The sequence below is a fragment of the Zootermopsis nevadensis genome, unplaced genomic scaffold, assembly GCF_977971745.1.
Source record: "Zootermopsis nevadensis isolate Lab colony 2312 unplaced genomic scaffold, Znev_1.0 Znev_ptg000027l, whole genome shotgun sequence".
Classification (NCBI taxonomy): domain Eukaryota; kingdom Metazoa; phylum Arthropoda; class Insecta; order Blattodea; family Termopsidae; genus Zootermopsis; species Zootermopsis nevadensis.
In genome coordinates this window covers 1840652-1867428 of record NW_028259159.1, presented here as the reverse complement: position 1 = coordinate 1867428, position 26777 = coordinate 1840652, and the positions used below count along the sequence as shown (strand labels likewise).

General features: G+C 34.7%; 3 protein-coding genes across 10 annotated transcripts; 2 read left to right on the top strand and 1 right to left on the bottom strand.

Moving 5' to 3' along the window:
- The first annotated feature begins 1450 nt into the window (after positions 1-1450).
- LOC110828537 (uncharacterized) lies at positions 1451-5940 on the top strand. 3 transcript variants are annotated; one of them, XR_002542707.2, is made up of 4 exons: positions 1451-1768; positions 2651-3447; positions 4122-4273; positions 4525-5940. XR_002542707.2 is itself a non-coding variant. In XM_022061344.2 (3 exons), exons 2-3 carry the CDS (start codon positions 2864-2866, stop codon positions 4577-4579), a joined length of 639 nt encoding a protein of 212 aa, XP_021917036.1. In that variant the 5' UTR covers positions 1451-1768; positions 2651-2863; the 3' UTR covers positions 4580-5940. The 3 variants fall into 3 exon arrangements, 2 of the variants coding, with proteins under 2 accessions (XP_021917036.1, XP_087212497.1); XM_022061344.2 differs by lacking the exon at positions 4122-4273; XM_087356371.1 differs by lacking the exons at positions 1451-1768; positions 2651-3447 and having other exon boundaries at positions 4053-4273.
- Positions 5929-8725, bottom strand: LOC110828566 (uncharacterized). Its single transcript, XM_022061389.2, has 4 exons — positions 8588-8725; positions 8196-8333; positions 7975-8117; positions 5929-7815 (listed from the first exon to the last, which is right to left on the bottom strand). The coding sequence occupies exons 1-4, from the start codon at positions 8723-8725 to the stop codon at positions 6840-6842; spliced, it is 1395 nt and encodes a 464-aa protein (XP_021917081.1). The 3' UTR covers positions 5929-6839.
- A 185-nt stretch (positions 8726-8910) lies between these two features.
- Positions 8911-25891, top strand: Pitslre (cyclin dependent kinase 11B pitslre). Of its 6 annotated transcripts, none has more exons than XM_087356368.1 (17): positions 8911-9046; positions 9323-9482; positions 10337-10437; positions 11113-11406; positions 11875-12083; positions 14352-14408; positions 16357-16554; positions 17938-18189; positions 18397-18700; positions 19258-19402; positions 20144-20288; positions 20730-20959; positions 21145-21261; positions 21733-21881; positions 23224-23416; positions 24151-24278; positions 25873-25891. In XM_087356368.1, exons 1-16 carry the CDS (start codon positions 8928-8930, stop codon positions 24247-24249), a joined length of 2772 nt encoding a protein of 923 aa, XP_087212494.1. In that variant the 5' UTR covers positions 8911-8927; the 3' UTR covers positions 24250-24278; positions 25873-25891. The 6 variants fall into 6 exon arrangements, with proteins under 6 accessions (XP_087212494.1, XP_021917072.2, XP_021917071.2 ...); XM_022061380.2 differs by lacking the exon at positions 25873-25891 and adding an exon at positions 24809-25063; XM_022061379.2 differs by lacking the exon at positions 25873-25891 and having other exon boundaries at positions 24151-25063.
- Positions 25892-26777: the final 886 nt, after the last annotated feature.

Here is a 26777-nt window from a genome sequence, read left to right as displayed (position 1 = left end):
GTCTAAATGCTGTGTTTTGCGTATTTAGTTTTAAATGTCTTTCTTTAATATTATTTAGCTTACATACAAACATTTTAAAATTCTGTGTGTGCGTGCTCGCGAGCTTGGGGAGGAATCGGAAGGCAATAAAATTGGAGACGTCATTTATAGACAGGAGTATAGAGGTTACATAACAGAATGCGTATACAGAGAGATAAATGTGTTCGCTCTGTAAATATCGTGATCTTATCGATTTCACAAAATGTACACTTTCGTAGCCGCTGATACCATATTATTAAATATTTTATCTAGTTTGTTCCGGAAGGAGTTTAGAATTATCACTGTGTGAATGGCTGACAGAATGTATTGTAAACATTATCACGCGTAAGGACCGTGATCATAGGGTATTTATTTACACAGGATAATTAAATCAAAAGAGGGTGAGATGGATGAGGCAGGTATAACAACTGGAAGACATGGAAAATACATACAAAATTTTGGCTGCAAAATCTGAAGATAATACATCACTTTGGAGACATAGGATTAGATGAGAAGTTGATATTAAAATGAAGTCTGGATTTGATTAATTTGGCTTAGGATAGGGACCAGTAGCAGGTTCTAATGAACATGGTGATAGAATTTCTGGTTAAATAAAATGCGGAAAAGAGGGGAGCTTTCTACGTAGCTGGTTGACTGTTAGCTTCTAAGAAGGATTCCACATCATGGAGTCAGTTCATTAATTAGTTAGTTGCTTAGTCAGTTATTGGTAAACGTAATCAAACATATATTACAAATATCTGAGCACATGGGTGTATGGGCTTTATACTTTTAACAAAAAGTATAGTCCTTACATCACTTAAGTTCGGATTGTCTGGATAGCCATTATGGTATATATTATAACAGTTGCGAAGATAATGCTGTTTAGGTAGACATTATGTGCATGCACTACAACGCAGCACAGTTATTAAAATCTCGATATATGTTCATAACATTCTTTTTCTTCTTCCTGTGGTTCTGCAACCCACTGTGGGTCTTGGCCGCCTCCTTTCGGAAATTTCTTGACCTATAATTAATTCTTATCAAGCTACAAGACGTGTAAGGTGGCTTAATGAAGAAAACACCAACGTTTCGAGAACCATCTTTGTCCTGGTCCTCAGGGTACTGTAGTTGTAGCCCGAGAAGAATTTATTATACTTAGTCGCCGTGAAAGCTTCAGATCCTACGCGTTTCTTGATCTATTTAGTTTTTTATACATTTGATAGGAACTTCTTGGACGAGTGATCAGATCAGCCTATCGCAAGGCCTCTACCAAAAACATAGGTGAGAAATGGCAGCTAAATTTTGCTTAGAAAACATTCTGTAGATTCTCCTATCATTCTTGACGGGCAATTACGGCACAAATGGTTCGTATGAAATCTGATAGATGAGAGCAGCAACGACAAATACGTCATCGGTTTGGTTTCATATGAGTGACACAGATGGCAGCTGCTTGCAATAGATTATTTTGTGTTTACCTGCGTTTGGATAAGGTCGGATACATATTTGATCTGCATCTATTTTTGTTTCCTCTGTAAGCACTGTGAATAATTTGTTAAACTTATAATGAAATATGGTTTTCCGATCTACAAATTATGTTCAAAAATTAGTACCAATTAAACTGATCGTCAATCTAGAAAGCCGTGCCGCAACAAATATTCGTTTTTGACCAAAAGATTTTAGGACCTGTTTATATTTCTGTCAGTATTCTCACAAACAGATGATATATGAGGGAATGGCACTCTTCATGCAGGTATTGTGAATTATTCTGGTACTAATATTAGTAATAGAAACATTTTCGGTTACATTATGTACACGAAACATGTAATTCTTCTTATGTTCAAGTATGTCAGGAGTAACTATGTGATTTATATTTTGATTATTGTTTGTTCAGCTTCTCAGATAGACCTTATGTCATGCATCTTACCACATTTTGTAGTCCTTTTTAATTGGTTACACATATAAAACAATTATTTTTATTTATATGTAGCAAATGCCATAAATGTCAACCCTGCTGCACAATCAGTTTAAGAAATGGACACATTCCATATATTTTTTGTAATTATGATTGCTTTGAAATATCCCATAAAATTTAAATAAGTGTGACCCATAAAATAACTATGCTGTTAAGGTTTCTGACATCTGTCTGGCATAATTTTATAAATTCTGTACTGTTCACATAAATAAAGATAGAAATTCTCTCTCTGTGTATTGTCATAGAATGGTGTGATGGTTGGTCATAAGAAGATGCTAGGACTTATGACTTAAGACAGTGATTATCTGTAAGCCTAACACCACCAGTGACAGTATGGTCTTCAGATAATACTTGAGACAGAGACATAGTTGCAACCCTGCTTTATACAACATAAAATTGTACTGGACATAACTCAGCATGTAAGACTTGAGGTTCTCACAGCGGTGAATATGAAGATTTCTGTCTTCTGGGTTATTGCGCTGTGTAGTCTGGTCGATGTTAACATCGACCAGACTACACAGCGCAATAACCCAGAAGACAGAAATCTTCATAACTCAGCATGACAGACACACATTTGAATAGATCACATCCAAAAAACTGAATCCTATTCTCACGGAAACTTCAGAATTATGATAAAGTGATTATTTTGTGTGTTTGCAGGTCAAACTGAAGATACACTGGAGATCAGTTGGTCAAATGTCCTCTAGTAATTGGAATAAAAACTATTTCTGTTCATTTGCTAAAAGCAATTATGTAACCCATTTGTAGTATGTTTGACAAAGCTTCAGTAGTTAATACAACATATGTTTACCTATTTGACACTTATTGCCATATTTTTTGTGGAAATAGTGTAATTTATGAACAAAGTGCATCATGATGCACACATCATGTAACCAATGTGGAAAGAGTTTTGGAGAATGCGGTACTCTTAAGAGACATATGAGAACACACACGGGAGAAAAACCGTTTTCATGTACTCAATGTGGGAAAAGCTTTGGAGAGTGTGGTACACTAAAGAGGCATATGAGAACACACACAGGGGAGAAACCATTTCCTTGTACTCAATGCGGAAAGAGCTTTATTGATTGTGGAACGTTAAAACGACATTTGAGGATTCATACAGGTGAAAAGCCATTTACGTGTCAACAATGTGGGAAGAGCTTTGGTGAATGTGGAACCCTAAAGAGACATACAAGGACACATACTGGAGAAAAACCATTTTCTTGTAATCAGTGTGGTAAAAGTTTTAGTGAGTGTGGGGCTTTAAAGAGACATACGAGGACACACACTGGAGAGAAACCGTTTTCATGTAATCAGTGTGACCGAAGCTTTGGTGAGTGTGGAACACTAAAGAGGCACATGAGAACGCATACGGGAGAAAAGCCGTTTTCTTGTACGAATTGCGGGAAGAGTTTCAGTGAGTGTAGTACTCTTAAAAGACATAAGGATGCGCACTGGTAAGAAGTCATTAAAAGTTTTTCATTTTCAGGTATGAGGTTCTCACAGTAGTGATTATGACAATGGCTGCCTGCTGGTTTATAGCAACAGTACAACCCAGAAGATGGCCATTTTTATTTTTCATTGTCATCAGTTAACAGTATATAATTTCAGTTATAAATTCAATGCGACATCACACACTGTAGTTTATTCCTTACTCTGGAAATGTGATTCCCAAATTATGTTCCACAGGACAGTTCCTGGAGTTTTACAATAGCAGAGTAATATATTCTGCAAATTCTTGTTATTCAGTCTGAAAACTTGCCATCCTGTATACTTTCCTTTGTTTTGAAACTACTTCATGAGTTATGCACACAGTGTAACTTGCTGTGTTTTACACCAGCATACTGCTGCTGACTCTATAGAGTTAAAGTCTGGCCAGCTGCCCTGAGTACAAAGATTGAAATAGTATTGGTTAGAAGTGTCACAATTTTCTTGTATAGTGTTTATGTTAGAGACCACTTTCAAGTAATGAGATGAAATGAGTGTGCTGTTTTGATACACATATCCAGGATTCTGGTTCATGTGTGTTCTCGATTGTTAACCTAAACTGTATGCATTGAAAATGCTTTGCATCATTGCTTGGAGTAACACTGAACAGTATTTTGTGTTTAAAAATGTTTTGTACCAACAGATCAAGGCTTCCCGCAATATAAGCATGATAGAAGATTCTGCTAATGAGATTGCCATGCCAGACTCTAGAACTCTGCATAATTTGATTTCACAACAATTTTATTGGTTTTGTATGTATGGGGTGTGTAAACTTCAGTGTCACCGGGCTCCACAGTAAGGTTCCTTTTAAATGTTTTATGTCATTTGAGGATCAATACAAAATAAATTGGTTTCAAAAAATGACCAGGACCATTCAGGCATGAAGGAAATGCATACCATGCAAAGTGTTTTGATTTGATTTATCTCATTGCTAATTACTTTAGGTTTCATGTAGAAAATATTTATTGTATTACTTTCCTTTACTAATGAGGATAAAATGTAGTAATTGTTTACTTGGAAATGATTCATTATTTTATTGGTTCCAGGAAGAAGATAATTCCAGTTACAGCAGATCAAAATATGTTGAGTTACCAGCAGTAAGAACATATGGTGAAGAGTGTAAGGCAAAAAATCCCTATATAAATCACTGTAGTTTGGTTTTTAAGAGCTGAATGCATATTTAATCTCGGGGACACAACGTGAAGTTTTGCACATGTATTTTGATGTGTTCCATTAATTTCTTTTATGTAATTTATATCTTAACTGCGTCATGTTTGTGTTTAATCAATATAATAATTCATTCACCGTCCATACACAAACTTAAAATGTTGTTAAAATTTACTTAAAATTACATAAAATTACAACATTTTTTAGAATTAGATCTTGATACATTTCACATTTGACGACATGTTTCGGTGTATTACACCATCATCAGGTCAATCAATTTAAAAACTGTTTTAAAAACACGGGACATGCATACAACAAAATAGAACAAACAATGGACATTATAAAAATAGTACAAAACAAACGACACAGAGACACAATAGAGAAATATCATATACAAAGAACACATAAACAAAATATAGCATTAAACAACAGCAACATCTACGCAAACAACCCAATATTTAATATTCTACAGTCCATCGACCCAACCACCTGAACAACTTTCACTCAATATATATAGCCACACACAACACACACAGCTCAGTTGCAATCTACAGCCCCATAATATCGGACGTACAACGCATCACTTACAACCCGGTATGTTTACTACCTTCTACTACTATATTATGATTCTTCTACATTGTATTACGTTATATTACGGTAATAACCCTTTAAATATTAAGTTTTAAATTTGTAAATTATTATATTTCCTATGTCAATTCCAAAAATCATGATTTGAAAATTAATTTTACAGATATAAACATCCAAGCATTAAAAAGGAAGAAAATCAAAACAGTCAAACGTATCAATATACGCGGAGCAGGATGTACAACAGTTTTTAAAACAGTTTTTAAATTGATTGACCTGATGATGGTGTAATACACCGAAACATGTCGTCAAATGTGAAATGTATCAAGATCTAATTCTAAAAAAATGTTGTAATTTTATGTAATTTTAAGTAAATTTTAACAACATTTTAAGTTTGTGTATGGACGGTGAATGAATTATTATATCTTTTATGTAAGTTTTTGTTTGATAATTTAACAACCAAATATATATTTGAAAGTTGGCTTGTAGGCCATTACTTCTAAGAATAGTAATACTGTTACTGTATGCTTGCCAAATAGTAAGAGTTCACACACATGTATTTTTGTGGTATGATTGTTTCTATTAGTGAATTTTCTGTTGTATAAACATTCCATCTTGAATTTTTGAATATTTGTACACCATATACACTATGAAATGCTGACATTTTGAAAGACATGGACTATATTATAAAATTATACTGGATGTCTTAACACAGTGCCTATTTATTCAGTGATAACAAGGAAAATATTGCATTATCTTAGGAAATCTGTATAATAGGTCCAAATGTGCCAACTTAACAAAAAAATAAGCATTTAAATGATCTGTGAAATGTGTTTAGAAACTGGAGAATCAGCATCACATACATACAGCCTTCTCTTACATCTGATTTTACAGTTTGAATTGCACAAGTCACCAGAATAATTCTCAGTTTAATCTGGGAATGAACAAAGTATTTGCTGTAAAATCACCCAGGAATGTTGTTACTCAACAGTATATACAATTTCAGCAGGTTTGAGTGTGTCCTTTATATTCCATTCAAAAAATCAATTTTTTATTCCCTAGTGAAGTATATATATGACATTACCTTACAATGTACTGCAGAATCCCAGTTCTGTCTGCTTCCTCTTCCCTTCCCCCTAGATTCATAGTGATAACATAAATATGTTTAACATTTAGCAGTAAGGTGCTGCAACACATGCCCAACTGCACTATGCATAAATTGTGACAACACTGATAAAGGTTTAATTGTCATACCAAGATGCAGAATTTGTACTGCCCAACAATGTATTAATATACTGTAAGCACATTCTGAGGCCACAGACCTGAATACAGAAATAATGTTTACATAAGATTGCTTAGGTTCAGGCTGATAATCAGAATAATTAAAGTTCACAAGTTTTTACAATATTATGAAAATTATAAACACACAGTGAAATCACCACACAAATGAACCTTCAGTGTACAGACATAGGGGATTTAAACAGTATACAATGGATTGACAGTCAGGCTGCAATTCCAGGTTTAGCAGTATATTACTATGGTGCACAGCCAGCTAGACCATGTGTAAGCCATGATGCATAGCTGATATATGTTATCTGCCCCATAAACACTAATATTTATATGAATGTGTCAACAGCTTTATTTGTTGTGAATGGGGCAACATACTAGTTGTTTCTATCTTGTATGACAGCCCTTTGGAAAAATCTATGCAAGGAAACGGCACTTCTGGGTGACTCTTCATATGTTTTGTTAGACTGTTCCTTTGACCAAAGTTCATTCTACACATCGTACACCGGTATGGTTTCTCTCCGGTATGTGACCTCGTGTGTTTGGTAAGATCGTAACTTTGCGCAAACCTTTGTCCGCATTCTGTACATAAATATGGCTTCTCCCCTGAATGAGTTCTCATATGATTTGTAAGAACACTCCTGCGACCAAAATTATTCCCACAGACGGCGCAATGAAATGGCTTTTCTCCTGTGTGAGATCTCATGTGTTTTGTCAATGTATCACTTCTACTGAATTTCTTACCACAAACAGTGCAAAGAAATGGTTTTTCTCCTGTGTGTGTTCTCATATGTTTATTGAGATTACTGTTCACACTAAAGCATTCACCACACACAGAACATGAGAACGGTTTCTCACCGGTGTGGGTCCTACGATGCAATAATAAATGTTGCTCATAAGAAAAATTTTTACCACAATCCTGACAAAGATATCCTTTCTTTTCTCCTCCTGCCCTTGGCTTTGTCCTTTTCAGAGGTCCCTTTTCTTTTACTTCATCTTGCACAGAATCAGTCATCACTGAAGATTTTCCATTTCTACCAGAATTCTTCAGTTTCATAGTTTCAACATTGTTTGTATCACTTTTATTTGAAGAAAGCACACCTTTACATTTCCTTCTTACTTTTTCAAATGAATCCCTTTTCGGGCTATTTTTAATACTCTTCTTGGCAGCTGTATGATTTACACATATTTTTGTCTCATCTTCTGAAGAAATCTTTTCTGTTTTTACTGAAGAATCAGGTTCAATATTTTTCCACTCATTGTCAGAGTCTCCCTGGGCAGGAACCACAGGCCACAAACTGTAATGAATATTTTTTTATATTTCTCTTTGCTTATTTATCTATCCTAGCATTTGCCTAGAGGGACTGGGTAAAGCCATGACAACACCCAGGACTTTGAATTAAAGCAAACAAAGTTTAAAGAAGACAAACTAGTATTTATAATCAGTACATGCCAACCTGCTTTCCCTGTCATTTTCTGACTGGTTGACACAGTCATCACCATAAATGTCCTCGGTTACTTCAATTTTCACAGTTGTGTAACACCAGTCACTTTCATTGTCATCTGTGAAGACAGAATGCATGAATTCATCCTTGCTGTCCTAGAAAGAGAAAAATTATATTATCCACACATTCATAGCTATATAAAATTGGTCACTTACGTGTCATATTAAAATTACCTGAATTGAATGAGACGTCAGATGCTGTCGTAATTTGGCATCTGAACTTTCGCACTGCAGTTTGAATTTATATGATAAGTCTACCAGTTGAGAACATCGCTGACACACCTGGCCTGGCAGACCATCATCTGCACAAAGCTGAAAGAAAACTTGCCTCCTACAGAACTTTACAAAACCTGTATCCAGAAGTCTATTTAGTGAGACTAAACATTTTGGATTTAGTTCATATTAAATAAGATACAGCTTTCACAATCAAGATCGTTAGGCCCATTCTAAATATACAAACAACAAATACATTCCAGCTATGGCTGGAAATTCATTTCAGAATGTATATTTCACCTAAAAAAACCGTCTCCTCTTATGCAGACAATATGTTCTTAAATCCAACAAACCTTAAGAACTGGAACAAAACTCATTATTTTAGCAGAAAGTGAGGTTACTGTATCTGGAACTTGTTCGCAGAATAGAGGTGATAGAGTTTCCTCTTTTACCATACATAACCGACATATTTCTCGGAAATTTAACATCATTTTCAGTTTCGAATTAAATTTTTCTTTTTCGTCTCACATCAGATTCGATAACACATTCAATAGCAGAAGTAATAACTTTCACAACTGAATTACACATCCATGGCTTCATGGATGGTTATATTATGCGGAAGCAATGTCTAATTGTGGACATGCTAATGCGAGATGTTTTTTGTGTTACTGGTAAGCATACGAATTTGGAACCATGTCAGAATATGATGTTTCGGAAATGGAAGTAGAAGATCAGAGTGAGGATGGTGAAATAACGAAGAGTCCACATAAGCAATCACCGATGCAACTTTCAAAAGATGATACAGCATTCAGGTGCGTTTGGTTAATTTTCGTATTACAGTGCATTCACAAATAAAGTTGTGACTCTTACCTCCTGACTCTTGGCAGGAACTGTTACAAAAAATGTACATTGATTGTATTGTTTTAAATGGAGCAGATTGTTGACTTGTATCGGAAAACATTGTAGGCTTGGTGGTAAGTCATTCGGTCTAGCCGGGAAGTTGCATTTGCGTTCAACTGTACCTGTGAACGCTTTATATTTGTAAGAGTAAACATGATGGATGAAGATTATTTATGTGATTTTTATAGTATGTCAGAGGAAGAGGAAGATGCAGATGATACGGCAGATTCACTGGACATAAAACCTCCCCAAGCATCTGTTATACATCACCACAAGACTAATTCATCTCGCAGTAGTAGCAATAAGCGAGATAAACATTCAGATAGGGACAGTGGCAGACGTGAGCATGTAAGTTTATTTATTTAAAGTTCCATAGCAATTAGAGGTAAGTTTCACTGGGAGGATACTATAAACATGTATCGGCCCTGCATCATGGCATACATTCAGTCATAGTAATGTACTACTGAACCATAAACCAGGAATTATAGTCTGGCCAGCAGACCTCTAGTACAGAAATTAAATCCTCAGTTCCCATATGATAAAGGTTAATATGTATCATAGATAAATTGATTATGTGAAGTTTTGATTTGGATTGGAAGGTCCGGTAATATGCCTTGTGATGGCAGTGATGAACCTTCTGATATCATGAGTGAAATGAGTGTCTTGAACAGTTAAATATCTATGAATGACAATCATATAAAGCAGAGCATGTCATATAAACATTGCTCCCTTCTATAAGATGCCAAGGTATATGACATGGACAGTAAGTACCATGTCATGAAGGCTTGTAAAGAAAGTGGAGGTAAAACTGCATGCATCATAAACCGCAGCTATATATAGAGGTATCAATCACCTTCTGGCTGTGAATGTGGAAAAGCCCTTTGTAGTCACTGTACAGTGTGTCTGTAAAATAATGGTGGGGTAACAAACAGTCATAGTTTTGGAACAAAGCATGATAGAGACATGAAATAAACATCAAAATAAAGAGAAACTCTCCAAGAATCTTACCTGTTCAGTAGATTTCGATATGCATTCCTTTAGTTGCCCTGCAGACATCAAGACAATATTCTGTATCATAACAATCAGCATTATTGATTCCCATTGAGTGACTTACAGGACTATGGGAGATTTATGAGAGCTTTTGATGAAGAGCTCAAAATTCTTTCAATTCATAGAAAATGCTATAATATTTTTTTGCATAGATACATGGGAAACCAGATTCATCTCATAGAAAAAGCCACCATCGAACTCGAGAACATAGAGAGCACAGAGAAGAACGATTAAGGGAGAAAAGACATCATCGGTGAGTATAAAACACTAAATTTAGAATTCTAAAAGTTCCTATTCAGAAGTGTTTATCTACCTATCTACTTTCTGAAAGATATTTGTTTGTTTTATATGAGTCTGAAACACTGTCTCTCACTCAGTGGAAAGATCACTCTTAGGGAAGGATGTTTCAGAAGGAAGTGCTGAGGCTAATCTTTGGGCCAAAGAGAGAGGAATTAACAGCACAGCAGAAAAAATATAATGAGGACTTTAGATTTGTTCTGTTCATATAATATTAGTGATTAGATCAAGGAGGATGAGATGAGAAGAGCATGGAGGCACACATGGAGAAGTTGAGAAATTCCCACAAAATTTTGGTCATAAAACTGGAAAAAAAAGACCATTTGGGAGACTTTGCATATTGATGTTATATATTGGGGAAACATAAATTAATAGGGTGTGTACTGGATTTAGATGGTTTGGGATACCATCCAGTTAAGATAGTAGTCAACTTTTGGGTTAAAATACTATGAATTTATTGGCAGTGGGAGTGACTACCAGCATTTCAGAAAGGACCCTGCACCTTGGAATTTGTTTAATACTGTGCCATTATAGATAACCTTTTCCTGTATATACTTATGTGATAAAGTAGCTGGGTTAAGTAAAATGTACTCTCGTAGATTTGTATACATTGAATGATTTTTACTACTAGGGAGCGGCGTGAAGCAGCTGCTGCAGCAGCCAGGGAGAATAAACGTGAGAGGGAACGTGAACGAGATCGTGAACGTGATGTTATAAATAGCAGTGGAAGTGGTCGTGAGCGTGATTCTAGAGGAATATCAGATGCTGGTGGGAGAAGCAGAAGTAAGGACAAAATGTCAAATGAGCGTGGCGAACGTGTGTTGGAAGATCTGAGGGAGCGCCTGCTCGACAAACGACGGAATGAGGGACGAAGTGGAGGTGGTGGTGGTGGTGGTGGTATTGGTGACACAGAAAGAGGCAATAGGTAAAGTAATACATTAAGAAAGATTTGCCTACATGAGTTAATAATAGATTTAATGATTCTGCTGTAAAAGAAGTAATGTCTTTGAATATGGATTTTTATCAATTCCTGATCCAGAAAGAGTACTGCAGATAAAATATTTGATTTCTCAGTTAGGGTCCGTACTATGTTTCTGTTTCTAGTCATGTAATTCTGCAAACCTTGAAATCCTTATTTAGTTGCATGGGTGCAGATGGAATATTGATTCTCCTCACAATGCTGAAATAAAACCTCTGATATGTTGAAACATTGGCAGCTGAAGTTCTTATAATAAATCACCTATAATTGTAAATTTGGTAGTATTTGAAGGAAAATTAATTTAAAAACTTTTATGTGGCTTATAAATGATTTTTTTTTTTTTAAAAAATTTAGGTGTGGCTTACATGAGCACATGCACAGTAATTTAATTCATTTGCATGTATTATTTCCCAGTGCTGGAGTTGCTGGTGGTGGCAGTGCTAGTGGTGGAGGAACAGACCGCAGAGTAAAAGTAGAACGAAGAGAAAGAGACAGAGAACGTGATCGTGAAAGAAGAGTAGTAGAAGAAGACATCATTACGGTTACTGCACCAAGAGAGTCATCTCGTGAGAAAGCTGAGCGTTTAGAGAAGGAGATGAGAAGGGAACGTCTTCTAGAAGCAGGTATGTTGCTTGTACTGGGTGAAGGATTCGGTCACTATGGTTTTTGTTTTAGAGTGGAACCAGAAGATTTTAATGTGTTTGCTGGATATCACTGGACAGTCATTTCATGAATTGTTTTAAAAATACACATTTTCTTCATTATTGACTAAATTTGGAGAAAGAAGTACTAATACTAATTTCTAAAAAAATATGTCCTTTTTTGTAGGTAATTTGTATATCATTTTTTCTCAGTTATACTGATCTTCTTTAAAAGCAAAAATAATGTGAATCTTTGTGCACAGTGTAGGTGGAAACTGGAGCTGTGATTGATTTGAGTTATTCTTGAGAAGCTAATAATCACTCTGCTAGTCAAAATGTTTTGGCCTTTCATGGAGGTTTGTTATTGTGTTCACTGGGATATGCAACCAGTGGAATTCCTGAGAAGTATGAATCTAGTCCACACATTCCCACCCAATTTCCATAACATTAATATTAATATTGGCCTCCCATCCATATGGAGGTCTTCTGAGTTGCTTTTTCCTTCAGGCTTTCCATCCTACATTTTGTATCCATTTCTGATCTTTCTGAAGTGTACTACATGCTTTTCTCATCTTGTTCTCCGTTATTTGGTCCTCTCATTAATATTTTGTGAAGAGTATAAATAATGAAGTTCTTCATTAAGCAGTTTTCTCCAGTTTCCTGTCACTTCATCTCTCTTGGGTCCAAATATTCTCCTCAACACTCTATCCTCAAACACTTTATTTTCTTGATGTGAGGGACCAAGTTTCACACCCATACTAAATAACTGATAAAATTAAGTATTTTAATCTATACAATTTTAGATAACTGGGAAGATAATTATTTTGAACTGCATGATAGCAAACATTCCCCAGATTTAATTTGCTCTTAATTTCTTTATTAATGAATGCAATTTTGGTATGTTGCCATAATTCCTAAATATTTAAAATTTGCAACGTTTTGATAGGATTGTTAGCTGCTTTTATATTATTTTGTCCTATAGTCTGGTGACAGTACAGGAACACATACTTGATTTTTTTTCTCTGTTTACTTATGGAACTATTTTCTTGCTAGCATATAATAGACCTTCAGTGTTCTGCATTCATCAGATATGAAAATAATGTAAAAGAACATTTTTACACATCTAGGTAAATTATATATCTTGCTCATTTCAGACTTCCTACATGAGAAGTATGGACTTGGAAATTATTTTTCCCAACTGAAGCTTTATTTGATTTTGAAAGTCATATAGCACATGTCTGTGAAATATTGTATTTTTTATAAAATGCCACATTAAATATATAGTGTGTAAGGTACTCTTAGGTTTTCAGTTATTTTGTTTGTATTCATAGATTACCTTCATAGGACATAAACACCAAGGCTCAACAAACTCACTAATCTTCTCATCCATGGCAAGTAAAAAATCAAGGTCAAATGAGTGAAAAATTAAGGTCATTGAGTGAATACATTTTGATTTCTACATTAATATTCCCACACACACACTTTTTTGTTTCTTCACAGAAGTTGAATGGTAAATCTGTAAGAGGAATAGGTATAGAGGCCTTAACATGATACTGGCATGTTTGAATATAGGATCTGGAAAAAGATATGAGCAAAATACAATTTGCTGGTTGTTTTTATTCATCACTCTGTGAGTGGTGGGTTGATGTGTTTCATTTTTGGTTGTTTTGACACATCTGAGATGATAAGAGCAACTGATAGCTAGTGATCCATTCACTGTAGAAGTTAGTTGTAGTCAGTTGTTTGTGACAGCTTCTTTTGTAGAGGAAATGTATGGTGAGTAGAATTTGTGTCTGACTGGTGAACTGTGCTGACATTTTTGATCCCAAATAAGCACTATTAAATGTTGATTGTAAAGGAAATTGGTGAACCAGTGATGTAAAGATACATTCAGCATTTCAAAAACCATTTCTTCAGTTCAAAGTATTATGTTAAATCTCACATCCATGATCACAGTACCACATATAACATGTATAGAAATTGAAGTAGAAGTTAACGGAACATACTTCTGATTTCTTCCAGTCTTCTGAATTGAAATTCCATATAAATTTATAAAATGTTATGTACTTCTTGCCTGCATTTTATTTATGTACATAGTGGCATATTTATGAAAGTTTGATGGTCAGGTCATTTTTAGGACATTTATATGGTAATTTGCTGAAGTAACAGAAAAAGCCTACACACAACTATAGTAATTCAGGAAGGAAATTTGCCAGGAACTTCAGGTGAATGTGTTTGTTGTTGTTCCAGAATCAAACCAACTGGACGACAGTGGCGATGAATGGAAGTTCAAATATGGAAGTCCTTGTAAGCTGAAAGACACAATTCTTATATTTCTATTGAATTCTTTGGGATCATCGTTATAATTATAAATTGCCCCAGGATTAATGTATGATCCCCTATATTGTGGGCATTTATTTCCAGTATTTATTTTAACAGAATCCATTGTTTTCCATCTTAGTTCATTTTATGGCCAGTACCAGTTGAAATCTGAAATGGCACACAACATTTATCTTACATTAGCAGCAGGACATTTCTTTATAATGAATGCCCTTTTTCCACATGTTTGCATTACATTTTCCTTTTAAATTTCCCTCCTGTGTAAGTAAATAGTATCATCCTAATTGTAAGTGTGTGATAGTGCCTTCTGTAACTGATTTTCTTAGTTTTCCTGGCTGTGAAAGTGAAACAAAACTTTTGTTCCTGGTGACATTTTCCATTCTTCCACCCATGAAGTCAGACCATTTTGTTCTTATATTCACTATGCATGTGTTTTATCATACAATCAAGAAATAGATGTTTTTCATGCTCTTTCCTTGTATGGTGATGAATATTTGTGTTGCTGATGACAACTCCGCACTTTACAGACTACCTACCATCTTACAAAAGTATAAAATATTAGTAAGAACTTAGTAAAAGTGTACTTAAATTTAACATTTCAGTATAATATGTCAGTAGTGATAAGACTATGGACAAGATGACCAGTGTTTGTTTCCTGGTAAAGTGGGATTTTTTTCTTCACTTTCAAGCCCTGTAGTTAGGAATTTCCTCATATGCAGATAACTGTAATTCATGTATACTGATTTTGAAATACAGTCTGTTACAATTTAATAGTAATTTGGGAATTGCTGAAAGCAGATGAATTATTGCTACTGTTGAACATACATGCACATCTACAATATTTTTATCCTTTCCCTTCTGTTTGTTTCTTTCATCTTCCATTCATAGCCATAGTCATCCAGTCTTTGTTATCAGTTGTTCTGTCAGTGTCATGTTTTTGATGCTTTAATATTGTTGCTTATACAACTTCTGTCTAGTGAATTAAATAATTCATGATCATGAATGACTAGTAATTAAGGATTTAGAAGATGTCAGCCAATGTACCTCTGAAGGTACTAGGTACTCTCCCAGTATTCACATGGAGAAACTGACAAAGGACAGAGATCTCAGTTAGGCTTGCCAGTAGCACATTCATGATTCAAACTAGACTTCTCCCAAATTCTTGTCTCTAAGAGGCGGAGTGTTACTGTCCTTTCCAAATTATTGCATAATCAGGAGTCTTATAATATTATTAGAATTATCAAATTAAGGAAGATATGATGAGTAGGTCATTTAGCATACACAAATTTGATATGAAACCACTTGGAGACTAGGCATAGGTGGGACGATAGTATTAAAATTGATCTGAAAGAATTGGCTTGTGTGTATATGGACTGGATTCATCTAGTACAGGATAGGGACTAGTGTGTGTGAACACAGTTCAATAAAAGGTGGTCAATTTCATGACTAGCTTAGCAAATATTATCTTCTCAAGATGGTATCTGTTCCATGGAATTCCTGTTACACCAACCAACTTGGTCTTTTTAAGGATGCACAAGTGTAATAATATATAACTTTTATGTACATTCAAGGTACATCTGCACAGTTTTATCACACACAGATGAGCTATGCTGGTTTCTGCTTTACATGTATCTAACAGTATTATAGTGAACTAAAAGCTGAGCTCATATATATTCACACACGTTGTGGATTCAAATGCTGCGTACTATACATGATCTGAATTGCTTTACTTGAAAGTTCAGTTAGTCTAATGATACTAAGCAACACTTTTGATCTCTATTTGAAGAATTTGTTGTTTTATCTATGATAAACTATGCTTATGTTTCTGTTTTACTTTATTTACATTTTCTTTGTGCTTAGAGATATAAAATTTAATTAAAATGTTGTGGATCTTGTGTTATTTTTGGCACGTCAGACAGGGAAATGGTGCGTCAGAAAGAGGTGTACCGACGTGAGTTGGAAGCAAGACGTGAACGTCGGCACCTTGAAAAGGAGAAAGAACGTACACTCAGGGAAATTGCTAAGAAAAGAGAACGCAGTCGCAGCAGAGAGAGGAAGAAACGTAGAATAGAAGAGGAAAGTGATCCAAACAAGAGTAGTACAGAAAGAAATGGTAAGTAAGGAAAAGTAAGAAACTCATTGTAAAGGGGGAAAATTTAATCATAATTTTGCATTATTACCTTCTTGATCATTGAAGGTTTATGCCAGTGTGAAGACAGTGATACATCAGAATTGTATAAAAGTGTCTTAAACAAATGTTGGATATTTCAGACAGTCTAGAAATTTCATACTGGCCTCAAGCAATTCACATGTGTTGTATGTGTACATTTTATGTTATATAACATGTATGTGTTATAATTTATAGTTCTGAATTAAGCACAGGGGCAACTTTAGCTATACTTTATATGCTTATAATTGTAATTATGCCAGTAGCATGGTAGTTTTATTAAATTTGGAATGTTACATGCCTTCAATACTTCAGAAGATGGTTACTTGTAACAGAAACACACAAGATAAACTTGACTAGAAGAAGAATAAGTGTTGAAAGAGAGTTTCGCACCTTAAAACAAGACGGAAGCTTGGTGTCTGAAGGATTTGATATGAACATACTGTCATGCATTTAAATGGTCAGATACACCCTGAAGAACTTCCAACCCAGAAACTGCTTTTTCATCTCCTTTGATGTTACTGGCTTTGAATCTTGCACATTGTTTATTTTTCCCAGTTGTTAGGAGGGATTTATGTAGTTTTTCTGGTACTGGAGTGATTGCCAGATTGCATATTGGCATTTTTATTTCCAGTTACAGTATTGACATAGTGAACATATTTTGCTATCATATTGTCTGTTTTATAAAGTATGTGGCTTTTGACTCACTGTGACTGAAGTCAAACTTTATTCCCTCCACTAAGTTTCAACAACACTGTTTCTGTGTGGTAGTTACTTATTAGTGGTATAAGCAGGTTCTTGTTTGAAGTTGGCTGCCTTCTGGGTTGTAGCACTGTTTATTCTGGTACATATTTACATACATTTTGAGAAGTTCTTGCTGCCTCCATGATTAGGGTAATGATGATGGAGACAACAAAGACTTCACAAACACTGATAAACATCTACCAGACTACATGGCACTACAACCCAGATGATAGCCATCTTCGTACTCACTACCATGGGAACCTTAAATCGTACTAGGTATTTTGTTATTGAGGTATATGTATTGATTCTTCTGTGTTTACTCTACCATATATTAAAATCTGGCTCATATGAGTGTTAGAGATATGAAAGCTCATGTGGAAGTCAACACTAATTTATAGCCTTTGTCATAGTGCTGGCTGAAGATTAACTCATATGTGTCAGTTATTATTTAAGCCCATGACTGAATTATATATCCCTGCAATTCATGTAATTTAATTTACATCAAATTTAGCAGTTACACAAATTATTTACATAACAGTACATTGCACATTTCAGATGAGTTGCATTTTATTATTGTTTTCACAGCAGAGGGTCAAGAGAATGTTGATGATGCCATCAATGTTGTGACAGTGTCAGATGACTCAGAAGAGGAACTCCATGCTGGAGAAGAGGTAAAACAACAGTCTGGAGGTGGGGGTGTAGATACTAGAGACAGTCAAAGTCCAGCTGAAGAAGAGGAGGAAGCTTCCAGTGAGGCAGAAGAGGAAGAAGAGGAAGAAGAAGAAGAGGAGGAGGAAGACAGTGACAGTAGCACAGAGTCTGAGGAAGATGATGCTGGTTTGTCATTCATATGTTAATAATTTTTTTCTTCCATGCTTCACCTTTCTCATTTTTTTAACCTCTGCCAGTAAGCAATAAATAATTAAACAACTTTTTTAGAAAGAGTCATGGAAAGCGTATTTGGATATACTCTTTCTCCCCCCTTAAAATGTGAAATATATCTTATATTTGAATATTATGAAAATGGATACCGTGGGTTTTCAGTTGATACTGATTCTGGCGGCCATCACACAGATGATGAAACTGGTTACAATAGCCAGAACCATTCACCTACTTCAGTGAAAGAACATACAGGATCAGATGGCAGTGGAGATGAAAGCAAGAAACTAGCTTCCACCACAAAGCCAATAGATAAATGCTCAGATGATGACGAGGAGGAGGAGAATGGAATTCCATTCATCAATGATGAGTCTCCAAAGTCAGATATTGTGTTGAAAGAGGAACTTCCACCATATCTACCAGCTATCCAGGGATGCAGAAGTGTGGAAGAGTTTCAGTGTCTTAATAGGTAAATTATTAATGCATGTTTTGAGGTGAAGCAGGATTGGTTAGCTTGTGTCTGTTAGTTGTTACTGCATTGTTATTTTATGGGTAGGATGTCTTGAGTTGGGGCAGATATTCTTTCTCAAATCATAAGCTATCAGTACTTTTTAATTAGGCAATTCTTTATATAATATATATATGTCATGATATACACATCTTCAATTTGAACATTTCTATATATACTTGCTTTTATTGTTAGGAATATACCCCAGTTATGTATACAAGTCATTTGTGTCTTGAAACTGTCCAAAATAAAGGGTAAGCTAGTTGCTGAAGCAACTGAAAAAAGAATGAGTAAGTCAGCACTGCGTAAAATTTGGCATATGTTTGCACATTTCTGAAGTCCCACTTGCATTATGATTCTCCTTAATACTGCATCTATGTTTTTTTTAGGTTTTTATATATAGCTACCTTTCCATACTTAACAAAGAGTACTGAAAGATTGATACCTGAATTATATGTATGAAATAGCAGAGTATTAACGATTGTTGGTATGATTGCTCTTTTGGATATTTTTTACAGGATTGAAGAAGGTACATATGGTGTAGTATATCGAGCCAGAGATAAGCGCACAGAAGAAGTTGTTGCTCTTAAAAGATTAAAGATGGAGAAGGAAAAAGAAGGTTTTCCAATCACATCATTGCGAGAAATCAACACACTACTGAAGGTAAGTATGATTTTTGTAGAAATCCAGTTATACTTCTTAAGATTCAGAAAGTTTAATCTTTCCCAGAATGTTCCAGATTCACAAACATTACTTGATACCTCATTTAATTTTCAACTGGATCATGGTCACTTGTGACATATTTTATGTTATTATCCTGTCTCTTCAGGCAAATGCTTGGGTACACCTTAAAACAGAGCAACATAGAGAAACATATGTTTTCTTTCATATCTTTTTCATCTCACCATTGTACTGTTAAATTCATTTGACCCAACGTTTTCACTTGTGTACATTAATTAAGCCAGAATCCATTTAATCTCTATGCAGCCTCTGCTGTCTGTTACATTCTGGTAGAGTAATCCTGTATTACTGTTATCATGACATAATGTAAAATATAAAACTTTTTAAGTTAAATAGTGTTCATTTCAAACATGTCTTAATATTCTGTACATTTAACAGACTACAAGAAAAAGTAATGTATATTTGTGTGTAGCACAATATTTCTATCATTGTTTATGTCAGTCAGGAAAGCAAATCTGCAATAAATTAACATCGAAACTAGAATGTACTTGGAAACTGTGTTTGAAATGGAAACACATCTTTCTGTACTTTTAATTATAGTAAATCCTCATGTACATGAAAAGGATATATCTGTTATTCTCAAACTGCGCCGTACTATGTCTAGTTTCTTCAGTACATGACCATGAACTTTATCTCTGTAGCATAATAGTGTTGTTGCTTCAGGCTCAGCACCCAAACATTGTTACTGTAAGGGAAATTGTTGTGGGCAGTAACATGGACAAGATCTTCATTGTTATGGATTATGTTGAGCATGATCTGAAGTCACTTATGGAAACAATGAAGCAGAAGAAGCAGGTCTTCATCCCAGGTAACAGAATTTTCAGTTAATTACTTTGAATTCTTTATGAACTGATCTTGCCAGTTGTCTTTTAATTTAAAGCCTTGTAGTATAACATATTGCATACATATATTCCATCAGAGTGTATCAGAAAGTAAAAACTACATTGTGTAATACACACGTACATTTTGTTGTAGTGTTAGCACTCATTCATATTTTTAAGGAACATTATTAGTTTTCAGACTTGCTTTTCTTGATCTCTGTGATGGTTAAAATAAAAAAAATCCTGATCTTTATTTTAGCACAAGAAGAAATATATTCATAATTAGATAAAAGTAACATACAAAGCACATTTAAATTGACACTGCAGTTTTTGTTATGAAGTGTATATATTCTCACATCTTTACCTTATACATATCGCTAGCTTAGAATAGATGCAGTTCTTACCACTGCTTTTTCAATTACCTTTAGGAGAAGTGAAATGTCTCATGCAACAACTTCTTCGAGCTGTGGCACATCTCCATGACAACTGGATTCTGCATAGAGATCTAAAAACATCCAACTTATTGTTGAGCCATAAAGGCATTCTAAAAGTAGGAGACTTTGGACTGGCAAGAGAGTATGGATCTCCACTGAAACCATATACCCCTATAGTGGTGACACTCTGGTACCGTGCACCAGAATTATTGCTCTGCACTAAGGTAAGTGATAGTTTATATCATGCACTTGAATGTTTTATAACATTCTGAGTTTTCTGAAGTCTCAGAGTTATTGGAATGTGACTCCTCTTACTGCTAAACAACAAACGCAAATGAAATATTAGTTGAATGAAGAAGCACCATGTTTGTTTTCCTTTCAGTTTAAGTTCACCATGATCTGATTACAGGAATATTCTACTCCAGTTGACATGTGGTCTGTTGGATGCATCTTTGGTGAATTTCTTTCCATGGAAGCTTTATTTCCAGGAAAATCTGAAGTGGACCAACTTAACCGAGTATTTAAGGTATCATTTATTATTGAAGGAAAGTTTAGAAAAGTAGTAATAGTTATTTCTAAACTTTCCACAGATTATGCTGAATGTTATTTGATAGAAATTTTTGCTACTAGTACTGAGTTTGAAAGAATTCCACAGCAATAAAATTATTGAACATTTAGTTTTAACAGTATTTGATTTATTCAAAACACAGGAATTAACATTATAATGGCTTGCTTTATAAACATAGCAGTATTAGTAGTAGTAGAAACAATATTTATCCATTGGCATTTCCACCAGCATGGGTTATCTTATGGTGAAGCCTTTTCCATTCTTTTCTCTCCTCCCACAATCATTCCTCATATATCTGTGTCCTTTCTTTTTTATAGCTTCTCTCACTTGGTTCTCTCTCCAGTGGTAATTTACTCAACTTATTAATTTTTATGAAAGCACAAATAAGTGTTCATAGAAATAATGTTAAACACACTTTATGACTTGCAGGATCTGGGGACTCCAAATGAAAAGATTTGGCCTGGTTACAGTAAACTACCAGCTGTTCAGAAAATGACATTCACGGAGTACCCTGTAAGCCAGTTACGATCTCGGTTTGGAACCATGATTACCGATGTTGGTATGGATCTCATGAACAGGTAGAAACTTACAGTTTGTAAGTTAATAAATTCAATGCTCTGTGGAAGAAGTGCTTCCCCCTTTCATTAATTATTCAGATTGAGAAGGAACCATCACTTGTTTAAAATAGCATAGGGAAATTTATTCATTTATTTAATTTAACTTCATAACTGTGATTTTCACAGAAAATTAGTTAAGGTTACAAAGAAAGTAGCATACATAATATGTGAAAATGTATCCAGCTGCTCTGATTGTTCAGTATTGGTGTATAATATCTTCCATAAAAATACACCATTCTTTGGTCATTTTAATGTAATTAGAAATTGACACTGTTGAAAATATAAGTTTTGCTTATTAATACCATGTGAAAAGAGGGAATTTATCTCCATTCCTTTATGCATATTCCCACAAAACAACAATAAGTACTGAGATTTCTTTTGTAATTATCTAATTGATTATATTAATGTAAAATGGTCATTTGTTTTTGCATGTTATGAAAAAATACCCTTAAAATTAAATCAAGCTAATTTGTTTGTGATGATTTGGATGTAGTTAAGGTACCAGTCTTACTGAAAAGTCTCAAACAGTGACACTGAGATAACAAGTGTTAATTTCTGCATATGATATTTACACACAGAAATAGAACTATTCAAATTATCTTGTTGACATACTTTGCTTTTAACTTAATTCTGAAGGTTTGTGTCGATGGTGCGTTGTTGAAGCAAACTACTTTCTGGACATTGTCTATCCACCCAGATTTAATAAAACACAACATTTCAGAGATTGGAGTCTATCTCTGTCTTCAGGTAAAGCCTACCCTGTTGGGCCCAATTGATAGAGCTATTCCCCATCTCTAGACACAGCAGTAGCAAAAGTCATGGCATATGAGCTAAGCGGGGCAGCACATATCCGTGGGGGATAAGAAAGGAAAATCATTTTCCAAAATTGCACAACATAGATAGGATTTGGTACCTCTGACCAAGCTAACATTCTGTCCAAAGTCCAAGAAACTGAAATACCAAGGAATGAAAAAATTGAAGATCAAGTAGAAAATACATAGTATGACAGAGGCTCAACAGAGTAGGTTTTACCTAAAGATGGAGATAGATTCCAATCTCCGAAATGTCATGTTTTATTAAATGTGGGACAATGGATAATGTCCAGAAAGTAATTTGCTTCATCCTTTGCTTTTATCACTGGTACTAACATGAAATCATTTTATGTCTCTTTTATTTAATATTCCTTGAGTATGAGTAATGTAAGTGTACATTATCTTTCTTGCTGTTGTGTGTCAAAATCTGTCATGAAAACTGAGCCACTGCATTTTATCAGTACTGAAAATAGTTATTTCCTGTTTTCCAGGTTCCTTACATATGACCCTGCTCAGCGTATAACTGCAGAGGATGCTCTGAAACATGACTACTTCAATGAAGCTCCTCTACCCATTGACCCAGCAATGTTCCCAACTTGGCCAGCCAAGAGTGAATTGGGTCACAGGAAAGCTGCAGCTGCTAGCCCTAAACCTCCACCTGGTGGACATGAATACAAACAGCTGGTAAGTAGTTGTTGTTTTACTATCCTGCTACAACTGCTCTCAGTTCATACATACTCTTGAGCCATTCTGTATATTTAGCACAAAACTTTATTTAGAATTAACTTTATTACTGCTATATCTGAAAATCTAATGAGCCAAGTAGCTCATGCAGTATAGTGACTGAATGCAGACTGCATGACCAAGGTTTGATGGGAGCAAAGGCTTTTTCTTCTAGCTTCTGCATCCAGATTGGCTCTGAGGCCCACCCAGCCTCCTATGTAATGGGTGCCAGGGTTCTTTCCCAGGGGTAAAGCGTGACACAAGATTGTAAAGGTGTACTTCAGTTTGGAGTGTGTGTTTTTTCCAGACTTATTCTCTGTGATTTTGTATGTCTCATTTAGCACTGGTGTTCATTTATTGCAAATATTGCAAAGTCATTCACATCATATGTAAAAATATTTTCAAGTAAAAACCTTGGGTTTTTAATATGATTTACTTCTTATGTCATGTGTCAGTTTTATATTCAAGGAAAGTTATAAATTTTGATTTGTGCACTGTATAAAGAATGGGTTATAGTCGGCTCATTGAACTAAAATTAAATTTACAAATAAGCTTTTTGTTTAGTCTTCTTTCTAATACCAAATTTAAATGATATTTGTTCAGTAGCTTTTTTGTAGATGGAACGTGCATTGGCAGATGAATAGACAAATTAGAGTTCCCTTTAAAAAATTATGGCTGCCATGTTTAACTTACAGGGTGATACAGATGAAGATGTTCCTGCAGGAGGGTTTCATATGGGTCTTCTGGAGAAGGGACGATCTACAAGTGGTCCCGGTTTCAGTCTGAAGTTTTGACCTGATGTGCTGGTTCATATATAATGTTGGTAAATATCGAATAAGTGAACTCTTTTACCATTGTGTTGTATATTACATAAGAATTTAAATCCATATTGAATTGGTTATTCAGTGCCTATAATTTTTGCATGCATACTATGCTGAGAGAACATGTCATTTAGAGGTGTCATCACCCAGTGCAGTCCAGTGATAATGTGCAGTGTGAGTTGCAACATCAAGTTCCACCTTTGAATCTTCTTAGCATCAAAAGGCAAAAAACTTTTTTATGTGTTTGCAGAAATATGTTGAAATATAGCAAAGACCAGAATTATAATAATTTAAATTTTATTTCTATATATAAATAATATGGCATCTGCTTCTTGTAATAATTATAATACCAAGTATGACAGTGGCCAATACAAAATTCGCGAATAGACATCATTTGTAATTTTTTTCTACAGGGATAATAAAACAATTTGGGGGGGTTACTTTATTCTTTAGTAGAATTTAATTGGTTTGTACACATCCCCTATTTGTAGTATCACATATCCATGATGATTGTTGTATCATAATCTGTCAGTCATGGACCTCTTGCACCTGGCCGCTGGGACTGTGGGTTCGAGTCCCGCTCAAGGCATGGATGTTTGTCTGCGTCCTTTCTCTTCCAGTCTGTTGGATAAAGACTGGCCACGGAAGACAAGGAAAAACCACTGTGGTACCTTCGCAAGGAAAAGCCCCGTAATGGGGCTGCCAACCAATCCTAGGATTGATAACTAAAAAAAATCTGTCACTGACTTAAGCCAAAAAGAAAATAAACTTTTTTATTCTTCAGTTATCTATGCATCAACTTAATTAGAGTCCTAACTTCTTATTCTAACTTCCCTTCCATTTCCTAATGTCAGTTATTTTCAGGTTTTCATGTTACGTGTGTTTGTTTGTCATGTGTGCATAATTGCATTCATATTTTTGTTTATGATTCTACTGGTAAAACATTTAATGCTGTAGCCATTAGCTCTTATCATTTTTCTCTTATCCTGCACTAGTATAGTAGACATAAAGAAACTGGTGTTTTTAATTTTATTTATGGTTAATAAATTGTACAGATATTTTTTTATTTTGATAACAAAACTGTGTTTATTTCAGTTATTATAGGGGATTTTTTAGGTGTTTAAATTCTTTTAACCTTTTCATTCCTTCAATAAAATAACATCTTTCATCAACTTCAGTCACCGCAAAAGCTTCTCTTTATACTTCTTCCAAAGATCTTGGTATCACATCATTCCCAGAATTATCCACCATAAAATAACTGATTGTTTCTGTGAATAAAATACAGAATTATTAAATGTTAAGGCAGGTGATACACATAGTTACCATTGTATGTAATTAAACTGCATTACTCTTCATAAATTTATTTCTATCAGTAAGTGACTTCTACATTAATAATACGCTCAGGTATAATAATTTAGTGTCTTGTGTCAGAGATAATCTACCACTCTGGATAGATTATTAGAGGACAGTCTAGGAAAGCTTTGTTCAGATTAGCCATCAGTGGAATTTGTTTTTGTACTAGTGTTTGTATATTTTACTTTACGTAATTCTTTCCTTGGTTTTACCTATCCCATACCATCACTCGTTTCCTTTCAGTGGGCCACTAAATCTGCTGTTCTGTACGAGGAGACTCCTTTGAAGAACTTTACCTTCAGCCATCTGGGTGAGTACAAACTGTTTGCTTAGTCAAAGTTTGGAGGTTTCTGATGATATGTTAAATTGTGATTCTTTGCTCTTTTTTACTTTGTCCTTTATCCAATTAAAAAATTACAACATTTCAAAAGCTGGATTCTGCTTATGTCTTTTGTTAAGAATGGGTCCCAATTCTACATAAAATGTTTGCATTATTTCATAGGACATAACTTGCCCATCTGTATGAACTTCAGTTTTAACCCATTGTCATACTTTCTTGCCTGTTTGATTTCTGTCATTTGTTGAAGGTCAAAGTACTTTACATCTTTGTTAAGGGACATGGTAGACTTAGAGAAAAGTTATATAATAGTTATGAATTATTTATTTTAAATATTTGTATTTATTTATGTATTCTGAGATAAACTCAAATACGTTTTCAAGCAATACTGCAAAGGTATAATCCATACTAGAATACACAGTTTCCACATGCATTTTCTGCATTGCAAAGATACTTTTTTTTTAAAACTCCAGTTTCTGTTGTAGAAACAGAAGTTCATAGAAACAGTTTATGTGTCAAGCCATTTCTATTTGGTTACTCTCTGAAATTACAGTTTCCAGTAAATCACTCTTCAGTTGAAATTCAGAGCTCATCAGTTCTTCACATTTCTTAACTGTCAGTACATCCATAAAGAACTTATAACATTATCTAATGCAGTAATTACTTTGCCCAGCCAAAGTACGCTGTATCATACAGAGCTGGTTCACTTCCTCTTCTTCTTTCCCTTGGCAATCTGACTGTTCAGGAAATTCCTTAAAGTTTTAACACCAGTATCACAGAAGTACCATTTAGCTGTACGTAAGTCACTCTC